This window comes from Phoca vitulina, unplaced genomic scaffold, assembly GCF_004348235.1.
Source record: "Phoca vitulina isolate PV1807 unplaced genomic scaffold, GSC_HSeal_1.0 scaffold49, whole genome shotgun sequence".
In the NCBI taxonomy this organism is placed as follows: Eukaryota; Metazoa; Chordata; class Mammalia; order Carnivora; family Phocidae; genus Phoca; species Phoca vitulina.
Genome location: NW_022589752.1, coordinates 11978312 through 11997307, shown reverse-complemented (window position 1 = coordinate 11997307; position 18996 = coordinate 11978312). Strand labels below are relative to the sequence as shown.

General features: G+C 37.7%; 1 protein-coding gene across 1 annotated transcript in view; it reads left to right on the top strand.

Moving 5' to 3' along the window:
- The window catches only part of SLC2A13 (solute carrier family 2 member 13), a 361603-nt gene that overhangs the window by 252961 nt on the left and 89646 nt on the right, over positions 1-18996 (top strand). The window contains exon 6 of the mRNA XM_032432696.1: positions 6578-6698. Coding sequence (XP_032288587.1) covers positions 6578-6698 — 121 coding nt within the window. The remainder of the gene's footprint in view (positions 1-6577; positions 6699-18996) is intronic.

Sequence of the window (18996 nt, the reverse complement as noted above, 5' to 3'; positions counted from 1 at the left end):
ACACATAAAGCATTTAAAACTCTTCCTGACACAGATAATAAGGTGCCTAGCGGATCTTAGCTACCACAGCATTATTGCTGACAGAGTGGTTCCTTGTCGTTTTAACCATAATGTGAAATCAACTTGCATCCCCAGAATCCAGGAACTTTCCTGAACTCTTCTAGCCGATGTCATGTTTCACCTCTCAGTGTAGGTGCTCTGCTCCCAGGATTTCCAGAGCCCATCCCTGGCTGTTAAAGAGAAAGGATTAAGACAATTACCTGGGAGGACAGTACCCAGAGATTTCAGGGACTGCTTTTTATGAGCAACCTGGCGGCACTTTTCTTTCCTGCCTTGTTTTCTTTTCAGCCAAAACCACCAACACCCCAGCTGTGCACACTGCTAAAACCATGCAGTCATTGCTCTAGAATGAAGGAGATCTTCCATCATGTAGACACCTGAGTTCCTTGTTATGTGGCCAATTAAAGTGATGATGTAGATATTACAGTGGTTTAGGAGGGAAAAGGCCTACTTTCTTGTCACAGGTCTCCTCTTTTACGTGTACATATAGATGCAGTTCTGGTTTTTAACTGACTTAATAGGGTCCCAGTTTACCATAATGACCAATGGAAGCTTACACATTCGGTAGAAAACATGCTGTTCAACAGCCTTGCTAGTGGATGAGTATTACCCTTCCAGGAGATGTTCATTTCACTTTCTGATGCCAAATGATTCTGGGTTAGTTAGTTATTTCAATGTTTTTGTTTTTGTGTAGGTATCAATATTATGATAGTGCTATAAGTATTAGAATACTGTTCTGCTTAAAATTTCTTAAAAGCCTTTGGTCCGGTTTTGTCCCCCTTTTTATGTTTTTATTATGATTTATCTTATGATACTGGGGTAAATTACGGGGAAAAGTCATATCAAAATAATTTTTGAATAGGTATTCATTCTTTAAAAATTACTACAAATAAACTATGTGTATCTAGACCTGGACAAAACTACTCTTTATACAAAGAAATATAAAATATATAGTCCATGAATAATTTTAAATGGAGGACATTCTGTGGTGTTCTGACTTTTAATAATTTTTTAAAGAATTTATTTATTTGAGAGAGAGCAAGCAACGGAGAGAGCAGGAGGAGGGGCAGAGGGAGAGGGAGAGAGTCTCAAGCAGACTCCCAACTGAGCAGGGAGCCTGACACAGGGCTCAATCCCATGACCGTGAGACCACGACCTGAGCCAAAGTCAAGAGTCAGATGTTAACCAACTGAGCCACCCAGGCACCCCAGTGACTTTTAATATTTTTAAAGCTTGCTTAGAAAACTGGTCTTTCTCATAAATATTACACATTTAAAGACAGCCTCTTGATTCTTCTAATAGAATAAGGTCTATATCTACATAAGTTTATTGTAACTAATCAGAAAACCAGAACACTGTGTCATTTTTCCCCAAAACAGCACTCTTTTTGTGTTTGAACCAGGCTCAAATTCTAAGGTAAATTCTGGTTATTTTTGAGTTCTGCTTCCCCTCTAGAACCCTCAGTTTGTTTCTCAGAGTCCATAGTCTCTCATGGTTCGTCTCCCCCTCCGATTTCCCCCCTTCATTTTTCCCTTCCTGCTATCTTTTTTTTTTTTTTAAACATATAATGTATTATTAGTTTCAGAGGTACAGATCTGTGATCCAACAGTCTTATACAATTCACAGCACTCACCATAGCACATACCCTCCCCAATATCTATCTCCCAGCCACCCCATCCCTCCCACCCCCCACCACTCCAGCAACCCTCAGTTTGTTTCCTGAGATTAAGAATTCCTCATATCACTGAGGACATATGATACATGTCTTTCTCTGATTGACTTACTTCGCTCAGCATAATACCCTCCAGTTCCATCTGCATCGTTGCAAATGGCAAGATTTCATTCCTTTTGATGGCTGTATAATATTCCATGGTATATATATACCACATCTTCTTTATCCATTCATCTGTCGATGGACATCTTGGCTCTTTCCATAGTTTGGCTATTATGGACATTGCTGCTCTAAACATCAGGGTGCACATACCCCTTCGCATCCCTATATTTGTATCTTTGGGGTAAATACTCAGTAGTGCAATTGCTGGGTCGTATGGTAGCTCTATTTTCAACTTTTTGAGGAACCTCCATACTGTTTTCCAGAGTGGCTGCACCAGCTTGCTTTCCCACCAACAGTGTAGGAGGGTTCCCCTTTCTCTGCATCCCTGCCAGCAGCTGTCATTTCCTGACTTGTTAATTTTAGCCATTCTGACTGGTGTGAGGTGGTATCTCATTGAGGTTTTGATTTGGATTTCCCTGATGCCGAGCAATGTTGAGCACTTTTTCATGTGTCTGTTGGCCATTTGGATGTCTTCGTTGGAAAAATGTCTGTTCGTGTCTTCTGCCCATTTCTTGATTGGATCATTTGTTCTTTGGGTGTTGAGTTTGATAAGTTCTTTATAGATTTTGGGTACTAGCCCTTTATCTGTCATTTGCAAATATCTTCTCCCATTCTGTCGGTTGTCTTTTGGTTTTGTTGACTGTTTCTTTTGCTGTGCAAAAGCTTTTTATCTTGATGAAGTCCCATTAGTTCATTTTTGCCCTTGCTTCCCTTGCCTTTGGCGATGTTTCTAGGAAGAAGTTGCTGCGGCTGAGGTCAGAGAGGTTGCTGCCTGTGTTCTCCTTTAGGATTTTGATGGACTCCTGTCTCACATTTAGGTCTCTCAACCATTTGGAGTCTATTTTTGTGTGTGGTGTAAGGAAATGGTCCAGTTTCATTCTTCTGCATGTGGCTGTCCAATTTTCCCAACACCATTTGTTGAAGAGTCTGTCTTTTTTCCATTGGACATTCTTTCCTGCTTTGTCAAAGATTAGTTGACCCTAGAGTTGAGGGTCCATTTCTGGGCTCTCTATTCTGTTCCATTGATCTATGTGCCTGTTTTTGTGCCGGGACCATACCATCTTGATGATTACAGCTTTTTAATAGAGCTTGAAGTCCAGAATTGTGATGCCTCCGGCTTTGATTTTCTTTTTCAACATTCCTCTGGCTATTTGCGGTCTTTTCTGGTTCCATACAAATTTTAGGATTATTTGTTCCATTTCTTTGAAAAAAGTGGATGGTATTTTAATAGGGATTGCATTAAATGTGTAGATTGCTCTAGGTAGCATTGACATCTTCACAATATTTGTTCTTCCAATCCATGAGCATGGAACGTTTTTCCATTTCTTTGTGTCTTCCTCCATTTCTTTCATGAGTATTTCATAGTTTTCTGACTACAGATTCTTTGCCTCTTTGGTTAGATTTATTCCTAGGTATCTTATGGTTTTGGGTGCAATTGTAAATAGGATCGACTCCTTAATTTCTCTTTCTTCTGTCTTGTTGTTGGTGTATAGGAATGCCTAAAAGTAACATAGACCAGAAAGAAACACAGACAATATACAGTAACAGTCACCTTATAGGCAATACAATGGCACTAAATTCATATCTTTCAATAGTTACCCTGAATGTAAATGGGCTAAATGCCCCGATCCAAGGCCTTCCTATATTGAACTCAACTCTGGGTTAGAGTAATGATCAGTCGGCAGTAACCATAATAATCTGAACACTAACAGGTGGCTGATAAAACATCTGTAACTTGTTAAAGGAAATAATTCAAGTAGTTTTAAGCTTTAAAGGTATATGGGTATATGACAGGACTAGGTGATCATTTTAAAATTTATTCCATAAATAAAGTCATTTAAGATACCATGCCTTTCCCTTAAGGAGTTTATCATCTTAAAAGTTTATTTTACAAGTTATTATTGGGGCACCTGGGTGGCACAGTCAGTTAAGCATTCAACTCTTAGTTTCGGCTTAGGTCATAATCTTGGGGTTATGAGATGGAGCCCCGCGTCAGGCTCCGTGCTCAGGGAGGAGTCTGCTTAAGACTCAACTCTTCCTCTGCCCTCACCCACCCCACCGCACGTGCTGTCGCACTCTCTCTCTCTCAAATAATAAATAAATCTTTCTAAAAAGAGTTTATTTTACAAATTATATATATCATATATATGTGTGTGTTTGTGTGTATGTATAAAATAAGTTATGCCCAGGCATATGGGATGCCCAATAACCTGGGGAGCTGTTTAAAACTCAGGTATCTGATCCCCATTTTCTGGAGACTCTGAGTCAGAGGTTTATATACATCCCAAGCATTTGCTTCAATAGGAAATCAGGACTGAGAAACACTGCTATATATAATAAAGAATGTAAAGGTGTAATACTGACTTTTAAAGGACTGTCATCCAAAATGCATTAAAATAAAGTAAAATTTGTGCTTAAGAAGGGTTGAATTGCCAGCTTTTCAGGAATTTTGTGCATCCAGAATGGTCAGTTCACCATATTTTGCAGTAAGTTGGACCTTTTTAGAGATGGATGCAAGAGACACATTGTATATACTGCAGAACTCTAGCTAGAATATATACCACATTCTAACCTTATGACCTCAATTGGGTAGTCTTAAGATTTTGTTCTTTTTTTTTTTTTTCCAAAAATACTCAATATTACAAAAATCTGTGGCTCTATGGTCCATTCATTAATGCAACCAGTACTTCTAGGGATCTACTGTATGCCAGGCCTTAGAACCGGATGTATGTGAGTATGTGCTAGGCATACTATCTTGAGTTTATATTTTATCATGAAGACAGGTTATTTAATAAACATTATGAAAGAAACATATCATGTTTCCTTCATATCTTAAAGTATCAAAATTCCCAGATTGAAAAAAATCTTCCCTGCCCCACAACAATATGCCATGGAAGTAATTTGGAGAAATAGGTAAGGACCCAGGTTCTGTGATAGGCAAATTTACAGTAAAATTCAAGGTTTGTTTTGTTTGAAGAGAGAGGGATGATTTTCATAATAAACCTAATATATCTCCTCTCTTTCTAAAAGACTTCTTTTCAGTTTCCCAGTTCAGGGCTCTGATAGTCTTTTCAGAAAAGAAATGCCTCAAATATTCCTAGTTCTGGTTTGAGTTTTAAGCCAGCAAGGGGCAAACAAGCTGGATTTTAGGTTCATGGCTTTTTTGACCCAGTATGGCAAAAACAGACTTCTTATCTCCCCTTCAGGCCTCCCCCTTCCTTCAGCTTTTTTCTACAATTTTGAAAGTATGCTGCTGCTTCTTAACGACTATGATAGTACAATAGCATTTTCTAGCATTACCAAAATCCTTAAAATGCATTAGGATATTTAAAATTCGCTGCAGTTCTGCAAGGTATTTTCACTAAGCCCCGTTTTATGGAAGACAAAATTGAAGTTTGGAAAGGTCCTCTGCCTTGCCCGAGATCACAGAAGTCAAGAAATGGCAGAACTGCAATGTAACCACAGCATTTAACTGGACACATCCGCTGCATCTTAAACATACACACCTCAGCCATTATATAATTCCACTGTGCTTGCACAGTGCTTCCCAAAGTTCTCCTTTTATCCATTCATTTAATAATATTTTTGGTCGTATCTTAAATTTACCTCCCAGTTTAATCAATAAAAACTGAAATGCCCTCCGTAAATTCCCTATTTTAAACACATTGCCCCATTCAAATTAATTGTACAAATTACTACAATCGTATTTTCTTTCTTCCTATGACTGTGTATCCTCTCAGTGGCTGGAACAATAGTCAGAAATTGGAAAACTTTCTTTTTTACTGTCAGGATGTCTCTCCGGGACTCAAAAGTGAGCCTTTTAAGTGATACGCATAATCACTGTTTCTATAATTGAAAGATTCTACTTCCAGACCCCAGCAGGAAAGAAATGAATACATGTGCTAGATCCTTTCTGGCACCTTCAACTCATGAGGAAAGAATGCTACTCCTCTTTAATAAGAAATGTTCTCTCAGCTGCTTTTGAAATGTTCAGTTTGTTCGTTTTTAGTGTACTGATTTGGGACCTTAAACAATGAACGCCATTAGAACAATTTTCTTGGCAACATGAGCAACACTTGGTGTGAGTCTGTCACCTTTGATACTTCTGACATCTTGGGTACTCAGTCACGCTGGTTGCATTAGTTTATTGTGAGTGAGACTGTCAGCAATCCAAGGTTTTGTTTGTTTGTTTGTTTTAAGATTTTTATTTGTCAAAAAGAGAGAAAGAGAGAGAGCACAAGCAGGGGGAGCGGCAGGCAGAGGGAGAAGCAGACTCCCCACTGAGCAAGGAGCCCAGTGTGGGACTTGATCCCAGAACCCCGGGATCATGACCTGAGCTGAAGGCAGGTGCTTCACCAGCTGAGCTACCCAGGCACCCCTGTTTTTGTTTTGTTTTGTTTGTTTGTTTGTTAAGAAAATCATTACCAGTCCTCTGCTTGGCTAGCAAATATATTTGCTTTGAATTTCACTCTTGTCATGTTTCACAGTGAATGTGCTAGTGAGTTTTTTCTGATAATCTTTATATATATTAGGAACTTTTTTTTTAATAATCCAGTGAAAGTAAAAGAATTTTTTTCAGAGGTATGTCTTGCCAAACCCAGTCTGCTTTGAAAAAATGTTGCCAACTATTCTCTGATGTAAAACTTCTTTTTAATTTAATTTTTTTTATTTTTATTTTTTTAGGTACCACTGTAGCACTCCTAGTTCTTGCTTTGGGATTTCTGCTGTCAGCGCAGGTTTCCCCACGCATCACTTTTAAACCAGTAGCTCCATCAGGACAGAACGGTACTTGCACAAGATACAGGTGAGATTTCATAATGGTTCCCTTGCCTTAACCTAACTCTAATAACTTTTTTTTTTTTTTTAAAGATTTTATTTATTTATTTGAAAGAGAGAGAGAGAGCACATGAGAGGGGGGAGGGTCAGAGGGAGAAGCAGACTCCCTGCTGAGCAGGGAGCCCGATGCGGGACTCGATCCCGGGACTCCAGGATCATGACCTGAGCCGAAGGCAGTCGCTTAACCAACTGAGCCACCCAGGCGCCCTCTAATAACTTTTTTGTTGGCTTTTAACTTTTCTAAAATTTGAGAGATGAGTAGGACCTTGCTTATGAAGGAAGATAAGACGATGGGAAGGGTGGTGGGGAGGGACCATGAGCAGGAGGAACAGCATGTGCGAAGACACGAGGACAAAACTGCTTAAGGAAAAGTATTAGATACAATATTGACATCTTTCTGGAAGTTAAAAGTTGGGATTGATATGGAATCTAAGCAGGAATACTGTGAAACCATTTTAGATCATATGTGTATGACTCAGTGGCATCTACATTCCAGGTAAAATAAATAATCAGTAATTAAACTTTTCCATGATGTACATGTCTGATAGAAGAGATTATCATCTGTGTATTCTAACAGTCTTCACAGAGTTCCACAAGGATCCTCTCATTCATGTAAGCAAAAAAGGAAGTTTTCTTTCACTGCTGGGGTTCTTCCAGAGCATTAAAAAGTGGAAAGAGATGGTGGGAGAGAGTGAAATAATTCTGATGGCCAATTGCAGGTGTAGGAGCTCTAATGTTAAGTCTAATGGTATACACACTGTGTGATTAGATGGTTGGAGAAATGGATGGATGGGTAGACAGATGGACTAAAGAATGCACAAATGAATTACTTAGAGATTGAATGAACAGGTCAATTAATGTATCTGGCAGCAGAGTTTCAAAGTTTATTAACTTCATTTTAGTGGTTGAAAAGGGAAAAGGCTAGCAGCCCCTTTAAAATACATGGATAGAACAAGACCTATCTTTACTTATTTATTTAGAGCGAGTGAGCAAGCGCATGCACATGCAGGGGTGGAGAAGGGGCAGAGGGAGAGGGGGAGAGAGAATCTTAAGCAGGCTCCACACACCCAGTGTGGAGCCCAACACAGGGCTCGATCTCACGACCCTGAGATCATGAACTGAGTTGAAATCAAAAGTCAGACGTTTAACTGACTAAGCCACCGAAGTGCCCCAAGACCTAGTTTTAAAAACAAAAAATGATAGTCCTTCAGCCTCAGCTAAATGGACACAAGTCTCAAGTCAATGGGTAAATGATTTATTAATTTATTAACTTTTACTTATATACTCCTATATGAAATTAAAACATTACATTGATACACTAAATTCCACTTGGAATCCACTTGGAACTTCATATTGAGTGGGTATTGTATCTGTGGTGGTTTCTCATTATAACAATGAGAGGATATATATTATGCCTTCCAGGTCCCAAATTCTGATATTTACTTTCCTTTAGAAGTAAATGGTTATACTCTTCCTTCCTCTTACTAATAAGTTTACTTATATATTTGCCTACTGATTTTTTAATATTCTTTATCTTGTTCTAAAAAAGACTTAAAGATGTCTTGATAAAAGAAGTTAACTTTAGAATAGACTGTTCCTAGATGTAGTGATGTTTACTTTCTTTGAACATCCCACATCAACTGCTAGATGATAGAGCAATTACCAGAATTCTGCGTGCTCTGCTTTTGATTTTTTCTTGATAGATATTTTAAGTAAAATGTTTTTAACATAGTTACTTCTGGCAAATTATTTAAAATATTACTGTTGTTGGGACGCCTGGGTGGCTCAGTCAGTTAAGTGTCTGCCTTCAGCTCACATCATGATCCTGGGGTCCTGAGCTCCACGTTGGGCTCCTTGCTCAGCGGGGAGCCTGCTTCTCACTCTGCTGCTCCCCCTGCTTGTGCTCTTTCTCTCTCTGACAAATAAATGAATAAAACCTTAAAGAAAAAATTACTGTTGTTTGAGCAACAACTCCGATATATGATGTCTGATTTAGATGGAGTAATTTAGATTCAGAATAAGACTGATACACGCATGGTCAGGGTATCTAAAGGCAGAAAGTTAGCCAGAGTATGAGAAAAGTTTTATGAACTTCTGATACAGGAAAAGAATGACAAGCTTTTGAATGATTGTCATAATAAAGTAGTTTTCTTGACATCGACTTTTAGAGTTTAAATAAAAATATTTTTTGCCCTAGTTAGTTTGCATAGCAGTTTATGATTACCAACCTATTAATCCTTCTGATCCTTCTAAGTTGTCATCTACCTAGGATTTCAATACCAAAGTATAATGGAGTAAAAGTGGTACAGCTTAATTTTATTCTCATCACAAAAACAGGCAGTAGTTTTTAAAACAGAACCAAATTTTAGATGTCCTTTGGGAGACAGTGAATATGAAAACAGTTATATGTTGTGTACCATCTTTCAGTTACATATTATGCTTTGTGGGAATTTGATAGGACATACATATATTCTGAGTGATTTTATAAAATAAGCCTGCATTCCCCATACTGATTTTGTTCTAGTCTCCTGGTTGTGTTCTTGTTTTGTTAAAATTATGTATACACTTTCCCCTTTCTTTAAGATAAGCATGAAAGTCATGTTTGCAATACAGTACCATAGGATGAGTAATGTTTAGGCCGTAAATGTAGGTACTGTGCTTTCCTCATGGAATGATCCATATAGGAAAATTGAGCAAATAAAACAGATTTAAAAGGGAAATTGATTTAACATCTGTCTTAAAAATGTATACTATTGATGAGATTGTAAATTTCTCTCCATTTTGGAAGGAATACAATTCTGCCTAATAAGAGTTAAATGCCTACACCTACTGACTCAGCACTTCCGCTTGTAGAAATCTATAGACTGTAGCAATGAGTATGTATTCATTCCAGTTACGGCCAAGTATTCTTTATCTGATTAAACATAGTTTCTTATGAGAGCTATCAAAGCTTTGAGGATTCATACCTTTCCTAAGTAACACTTCCCTCAAATTCTTGACATTTTCTTAGTTTTGAGTGTGATCTCAGTATATGCAAATCGCTATCATAAAATCCTTCAAAGTAGGCAGATATTTCCTAAAATATATGTGAAATTTCAGGGTTTTAATCTCATCTCATTCATTCATTCATGTGTTCATGCATGTAGTTAAAAATATTTATGGAACACCTACTTACAGGATTATAGTAAGGATAAATTAATATAAGAAAACAGTGCCTAGCACATAACAAGCATTCAGTAAATAATGTAGCCATTGTTATAATTAATAAAGCTTATAATAGGAGATGAGCGTGGGATGATGGGTAGTCTTTCAGAGAAGATCACCCTGAGCATTGGCTGTTTGAACTGAGCTCTGAAAGGGAGAGAGGAGCATGGCAGGCAGAACAAACAGCATATACAAAGGCCATGCAAGGCACAGAGAACTTGGCAAGTGCAAGGAACTGAAAGAATGCTACTGCAATTAGAGGAGCTTAAGAGAACACGGGTAAGGTAGGCAGAGCCAGGTTCATGCAGGACCTCAGAGGTCATGTGAACGATTCTGATCTTCAGTCTAGGAACATGAACCCATTGAGAAGTTTTAAGTAGGGTAGTGACTTGACCAGATTTTCAAGTCTAAACTTTCTCTCTGGGGGTGGGGTGCACAGAGGGCATATGCTGATGTAGGGAAACTGGTTATTAGAGTTGTCTATGAGAAAGACGATAATTGCCTGAACTATGGTGGCAATATTGAAGGTAAACAGGTAGGACAAATTCTAAATATATTTAGGAGAGAAAAATCAACAGCAATTAAAAATAAGTAATTGATTAACTATGAGCAACCAGGTAGAAGAGATCATGAAAATGCAATGTGGTTATTGGGTGAGGCAATCACTATATTTTAGTAGGAGTTGACAAAAGGGGCTGTGTATCTAATTCATTTTTATTTTCCCTTTTAAAATTTCTCAATTGAGAATCTTACTTAGAGTCATCTGAGGAAGTGTTTAAAGCTACCCATCCCTCATTCCCATGGATCTGCCTCAGCAGAATGGTGGAGGGTATGTTAGAAATACTCCCCCGGCTGATTCCAGTACATCTTCTATTAAGAATCACATACCATAATGCTTCAATTTTTTTTAATTTTTTTTTAAGATTTTATTTATTTATTTGAGAGAGAGAGAATGAGAGACAGAGAGCATGAGAGGGAGGATGGTCAGAGGGAGAAGCAGACTCCCTGCTAAGCAAGGAGCCCGATGCAGAACTCCATCCTGGGACTCCAGGATCATGACCTGAGCCAAAGGCAGTTGTTTAACCAACTGAGCCACCCAGGTGCCCTGCTTCAATTTTTTTAACTGCCAGCTTCCTTTCATTTCTTTTTCTTTTTTCCCTTGAATGTTGTTAAAGCAAGCATACAAAAATAATCAATGTGGTTCTTTTTCTATTGAGTAATATTTTTGTGTTTTTCTCTCCAGATGAAGTTTACAAGCATTAAAATTTCTAAACTGTTGCTTCATTATAGACCTCCCTATGATAATGACACTGGTTTTGAGAAACTGTATATGCCTAACTAAGTAGCTCCTCACAGTTTAGTTACAGTAAGAATATTTTTGCAATCACTATACTTTCCTTCTCCTTTTGCCAACCTTGTGTGATTTAGCACATGTTGGCATGACACTATAAAGCTGTTAGATTCAGTTATAAAACTTAGAATGTGCAGAAGCCCTGTTAGCCCCTAATTTTTTTTTCCAGTGTTTGGCATCCTGGTGATGATGTGTTTGTATCCAGTAATTCTGAGCAACTTGACAGTGAATATAGTATTATACTATGAATTGCAACTTTCCATTTTTGTCAAATTTTGTCTTCTATCTAGTGATTTCCATTAAAATTAACTTATTTTAATTTTTTGGCCTGGTTCTATAGGCTAATATTCTTTGAGGTTACAGAGGACAATATGTCAGTTGAATAATATCCATAGACCTACTTCAGATGAAGATAAATGTACGTAAAGGGAAAATGAGAGTTGAAACAAAAACCTCCTGACCTTATCATGTACCCTTATCTCCAAATAGTTATACATGTCTTTTGCTAGATTTAAATACCTAGGCCTGAATTTGATGCCTGGATGAGAGAATTGTGGAAGAGATTCTTGGAGGAAGTTGGTCACTTATGGGACATTCTCATTTTCTTCATGACCTTTTTATCTTCATGCCGTGGCATTTGGCCAGGGACCTGCAAAGACCCCCACAATAGCAGGATCCCCTATATAAACTTGTGTTTTCTACAATCAAGAAGTGCTTCTTGGGAAGCCAGAAAGGCAAAAAGGAGGACTCTAGTTTAGCTGTGCAAAGTAGGGAAAGAACATCCCAGGAAGAAGACACATCCTGTAGACAGGCCCTACGCAGGGAGCCTGGCTTCTTAAGGAGTGTGCTAGTGAGGCTGGGTCATAGCGGGCAAGCAGGAGAATGCCACAAAGATAAACTGGATGACAGACCATGCTGGGACCTCATAAACCATGAGAATTCAGGACATCATCTTAGATTATTGAGAAGCCTTTGAAGGGTGATGAGATGAAATGACATAATCAGATTTGTGTTTTTAAAAGATGACTCTGAAAAAAAATTTAATTTAAAAACATAAAAGATCACTCTGGCTGCAGAGTGGAGAACTGATAGAGGGACAACAAAGGGTGCTAGAGGGAGATGAGGTAAGAGAGCTCAGGAGCCTAGGAAGGAAGTAATGCAAAGTTGACATCGACCATGGAGACACAAAAACTCAATAGTTTGGAAGGGAGTGACAGGGCTGGGTGATCGGGTGGATGACATACAGGGACAGATGCTTTAGGCAGGGTTAGAATCATACTCAGGTGAGAGGAGCCCAGGGATCTGAAACTTCACTGCCGTCCACTTCTCAGAAACACTGTTCCTGGGGTATAACTCTACAGAGTCTTTCCCTTGCTTTCCAATTAAATATAGCAGTTACATAGTAAGAACAGTCCTTAGTATTAGCTGTCACTTATATTCTTATTTGAAACATTCCTTCTGGACCTCAGAAGACTTGGAGAAAAGCTGTTATGAACTTGTCTATTTAGGTTTGAAGTAACACAAAAAGGCAAAGGGAAAAACATGTATCTCTGATAACCCATAAGGACCTTTTGTCTCATTCAAGAGCTCTGGTCATTGTAATGAATAAATAAAATCAACCTGGAGGAGTTCTGTTCACATTTCAAGCCAACCCACTTTAGAATATCATCCCTGCTTTGTTCCATGTAAACAAAAAGAATACACTCTCCAGTACAGTGACAGGAATAGACTGCAGCCATAACCACTGGGGTATTTCCTTACAATAAAGGCCAAGGAAACTACAAATAAAATGAGTATAATGGAGTTTTTTTTTTTTTTTTAAGACTTTATTCATTTGAGAGAGAGAGACAGCACGAACAGTGGGGAGGAGCAGAGGGAGAGGGAGAAGCAGGCTCCCCACTGAGCAGGGAGCCCCGTGTGGGGCTCAATCCCAGGACCCTGAGATCATGACCTGAGCCAAAGGCAGACGCTTAACTGACCAAGCCACCCAGGTACCCCTAAATGGAGTTTCTAAAAAAAAAAAAAACACTTAACTATTCTCTAAGTTTAAATAAGATCACTTTCTTATAAATTATGATATCAAATGAGCAATGAAAACAGTTCAGGTATTAACACTAAAACATTCTGGTTTGCTAAATAGAAGCATTTCCATCACAATGTAAAAGCATGTTACACAGCCCCTTCTGTGTTTGCCCTACCTATCGCTGTGGACCATCCTTTTAAAAAAAAATTTTTTTTTAATACAAAGCATAGCAATATGGTTAAAAGACTCTCTTTAGTGAATGTAACTTTGGAAACTATCTTTGTTGTCTGGGTGGGTGGGTGGGTGGGTGGTTGGATGAGGTGGGTTGGCTGGCTGGAGTTCAGAGAAGACAGGTGATGTACTGACGGAAGGAAGTTTTTAGTATAATTTTGTAGTCCTAGGAGTTAGGTATATTTGCTAGAAAATTTGGCAACACTCTGTTGCTATATATAGTTGCCAGTGTAGGAAGCTTCCAAGCCTTTGTTTCTTCAAAGTGCTTGGCCTTTACCTCTACTCATGTCTACAGCACGATGACTGATTCATTTTGTAGGCCTGCTAAAAGACTCCGCAGTTTAGTTGGGAAGATCTCTGGGCACGCAACGAGTCACATGCTGCACAGGTGATGCTTCAGTGAATTTTTCAGGTTGCTGCTTGGTAGTAACAAGAGAATGTTTTCCTCGTATTAATAAGCAAATAACAAAACAAGATGGTATGACACATGCCTCTTGGACTATAACATCCAGGTTATATGGTGAATAAATTAGAAGACTAGAAAAATGAAATCAGGTATCTGGAACAGCCTGGTTTTAGAAGCAGACATCCAGCAATTGGTTGTTGTATGATTCTACACACTTTAGCACATCAAAGAATATGGCACTTTAGGAAAATATGTATATGCATTTGTAGTCAGTTCATTTAATAAACATTTTTGAGAGTGACAGTAGGTCAGGGGATACTGAGATTAAAGGGAAAAAAGGAAACCTTACTCCACATTCACAGCTAGGAGGGAGGAAGATGCAAATAAATAATTGCAAAGTAGCGTGATCGAGGCTGATAGATGTATCAGAGCATGCCCTGGCATAATTCACTTCTCCTGGAGCCATCACAGAAGGCCTCACACAGGAGGGTTCTTAACTTTAACATTCTTCTAGACGCCTTCTGAGAGTAATGTTCTCAGCTGCATAAAATAAATTATATGAATACACGGGAAATCAATTATATTGAAATATGACTGCCAAATATTCTTTAAATAAACCTGTTATATAGTAATGTATATAGTTCTTCACTAACATTAATAGATCTAGCTGCAGAGCTAAGTAGTTTCAAAACCACAGTGAATGTAAATGGTTTTTGTGATTTCTGCAACTACTGTAATGGGATATGAAAATATATGTGATTTCTATTGTCAGTAGTTTATTGCCTACATTCATAACTGAAGGAAATGCTAAATTTTAGTAAAAGGCTAATGAAATAGAGGTGTAATTTTTTTTTTTTTCTCATCCGAGTCCATAGCCCTGTATTTAAGTCCTCATATAGGAGGGAGCTTGATCTAATTCTTCCAGGGTAAGAGTTTCTCAGACCAGTGAAAGTGGAGATGGCCCCCAGGGCATGTGTCAAACAGATTAGCTCTTCAGGGAATTCTAAAGTTTAGTAATGTTGGTGAAAGGGACACCGGTTATGAGATGAGGTAGAAGGAAGGGCAGGGCTTTATATAAGTCAAAATGTGTAGTTGATGAAAAGCATTCAACAGCATCAGGCAAGGAAGTAACACGATCAAATTTGAGCTTTAGAAAGAGTTTTCTGCTTGAATTTTAGGGGACTTACTGAGAGAAAAGGACAGAGACCTCCAGAAAGAAATAACAGGAGTCTGAAGTTATTGCATAGATGGTGAGCTTGAGGACAAAGGGGTCTTTGGAGATATGATTGGGAGTAGACTGGTTAGAGGGAAAGAGACTGTGTTTGGATAGTTCAATTCTGTGGATATTCAGTGCAGGTTAAATGACCCCAGGTGATATGCCTAGGAAGATAGATGGACCATAATTGCAGGCATGCTTTTTATTTAAAAATAATAATAGTTTCTTTTAATTCTTACTGTATGCAGGTATCATTCTTTTTGAATATAATCTCATATTACCCTTAAGTTTCCCTACGTGGAAGTTGCTATCATTATTTAATTTTATGGGTAAGAAAATAAGGCTCAGAGAGTTTATATAGCTTGCTGAGAGTGATGGAACTAGTAAATTGCAGAGCCACCTTATTCTCTCCACCACCCTCTTTAGTCAAACTAATGGCCTTTCTTTGAATATGTGTCAGTACTACCCAAATCTATGAGTATTCTAATGACACGGTTAGGTATCTATTACTCAAAAAGCAAAGGGAAGGGTTATAAGTTCTGCACATTAAATGCCAGGTACTTAAATACTAAGTTTTTATTTAACAAAATACTTCCCTGAAAACAAGTATCAAGTGATGAGAATTGTTAAAACCAGAGGCAACCTAATTAAATTTTGTCCTAAGGGTGCTATTTAATTGAACTAGCATTAAAACTCTTTAAAATCACTGCGAATCATTTCACCTTTTCAACATCTCTGATCCTAGCAAAATAAGAGGTACCTTAATAAATACCACGCTCTCACAAAGCCCTTACTGACTTGTAGGAGAATCATTTATGGAAAGAAAATAATGCCCAGCTTAGAAGTGTTAAGGAGTAGGTTTATAAATCCCTGCCTTAGGACCTTATCAAAATTAGAGAGGACTCCCTTCATTCTCCTAAACTTGCTTTTGATTCTTTTTAAAAAGAAAGAGGTTAGGAATTTTGGGACACTGATCAAGAAACTAGTCCTAGAGACCGTGTACCATAAACACTGTTCTTTCCAAAGGAATGCCAAACAACATTTAGTTATCCCCCATACTGGTTCAGCCTTCTTCTGGTGAGGTGAGATTTCTTTATTTTCCCAAAAGTGTGTCTAGTTCTGGACCCCCACAGAGGGAGCATAGGAGACACAGAGGCAGGTGCCTATAATTCAGCTCAGTTCTTTGTGTGTACACCTGGGCAGTTGCTTCAGGTGGGCAAGATAGTCGGACCCTTTTTCTTACCTCCTACTAGAAAATGATCAGCAGTGGTGGTGGTCAGCCATAGGTTTCTTATCTTCTTTGAGGTTCATTCAATGGACAAGTCCCCTTTTTTCTCTAAAGCAGCACTGCAGGACAATAACTTCTTGACACAAATTTCTCACAGGAATTGTATAGCATTTTAAGTTCTGTTTGTTGCACTATAGAAAGTACGTGTGAATTTTGGTCTTACTCAGGAGCAATCGATTATAGTCACAGTTTGTACTGCCGTGTTAACAGGGCTTTAGGCCCATAAAGGGAAATTTAACCAGAATATCCCAGAACAGTTCCAGAAACTGATTCATTATTATTTCTTCCCAATAGAATGTTATTTCTCATGAAAAAAACTAACCCATGTGAATGAGTATCTGATGAAAGTACTATGACTTACCAAGCTACTTATTTTATACAAAGTTTGTAACAAGTTGTATTAGAATCATTAATAAGCACCTTATGGATCTTAACACACCCAAAACCACACACCCATGTTATAGTCCTTTATAAACCATGCTATCCCTTGTAATTGAAAACAGATTCCATAACATCTTTCAGTACTCTGTTGTTCTGAGATGACAGAGGACAAAAGATACTGAGACATTGTTCCTACCCTCACAGAACTTTTGAGTTTGTAGAAGAGAAAGATGCTTTTTCACAATTGCCTATAGTCTATATTTTAACACAAGAGTAAAGAATATCATTCTTTTTTATTCTCAGCATAGGGAAATAGATAATTCTATCATTTTTGGAAGGTACGCTCTGAAAATTTACTGTAAACTGTGTAGGAGTACTTAATATGCAATGATAAACTCAAAGCTCAGCATGTCTTGAATATTCTGTATTATTAGGTAGCTGATGATACAAATCTGTTTTTCGTTCCACTGCTTTTTACTTGATACATCTCGTGTAGCGTATTTCTTCCAGTGCATCCATATTGCATAGTTACCCATTTTTTTGTAGAAACCTGTTACTCTTTGGCATTAGCATTGGTGATTATGTCAATTCTGTGGTAATTTCATCTTAGAACAATTTTTTTGAAGTGATGTTGTACATTAGGACCAGCTTTTTGGTAGATTAATAAAGTCTCTAACCTCCACAGAGGCTTAAAAAATGCACTGCTCATTTTTATACTTTATCAGTGTCATAAACTCATTGCCAGTAACCTAATTGAGAGTCAGAATTTAACTTTTTTAAGCTTATTATCTTTTCTTTTGTTTGCTTTTAACTTTTATATCCTAAAACCATGCTGATTAGTCTTGGCAAATCAGGAATAAAAGTGTTTCATAGAACTTATTAGCATTTTCTAATTTTATCAATTCTGAAAACAAAGGAAATCTTTATGTTAATTGATTAGTATTTATACAAACATTTAACTCTGTGGGGCCTGAATATTTAACTCTTACTGACTTCTCATTTTTATCTTTGTATGATTAATATGGGAACTGTCATACATATCTTCACAAAAGTTTAGTGTAAGATAATAAACATTTGAAATTGAAGATAATTCAAACAAATATTGGTTAATGTAATCAAATTTGGCAAGAATATGTATTATCTTCATTCATATGTTATTACAATCATGTATTATGCTGTGGGTCAGCAAAGACTTAAAATTCAATGAATGTATAAATTCCTGGCAGTTAGCATGTACTAATGTTGACACAGATGTAATTCTTTGTTAATGTTCTTTTCATCTCTCATATTGGGTGTGGGTGTTGATTTACTGTATAGGATAAGAATAAACCAGAAATCTAAACATGCTAAATTAATATTCCTGCTTTTTGTACTTGGAATTCCAGTGTGTATACCAAAGTGGTCTTTTATTCTTATGTGAACCGACAGTGTCATTTTAGTCAACTGCAGAAGAATTAGAAGAAGAGTTAGTATTGTACTTGTTTTATGTCTGTTCTGTTAATATCTCTAGGCTACCTTATTTTACTCAATACCCAGATTGTTGAAAAATATATCTGTGCAGTAGAGAAGCTCAGTATTTTAAAGAGTCATTCATATAATTATGTTTTATAATAATAACTCTTTTTTGGTTCCATCACTACCCATTGCCAAATCCATTGACTTTTAGGATAGTATGAAACGTTTCCCAAAGCTGGGCAGACAGCATTCCAGACAAAAGGGAGTAAGTAGCATGTGTGCACAAACAAGTGAAAGCTTAATATTTTATAGGATCTACAAGTACAGGATATTTTCTAGTTTCAGATGCTCAATTTCACAGAATCCAATTTTTTTCTTTCATTAAACTATGTGCCTTATATAGCTAATTTTTTTAGAGATGACCCAAGGAGCAGTAATTTTAAGCTCTGTCATGGCGGGCAGGGCACTGGCATGAAAAAAGTATAGGCCATGGAAGGGGGGCCTGAAAGTTCTTAACAATGCTTATGCTGTGCTTAGCAGAGCTGCACTGGTTCTCCAACTCTCATGGTCTAAAACTGTCTCCTTTCCCTTTCCTTTCTCCCTTTCTCAAGCAGAGGGGGTTTCCTTGCAAATCAGAGTCAACATCATCAGTGAGCATCCTTTGCCATGGCCTGACCCAATCACCTTCCCATCCCCTGCGTCCATTAGACA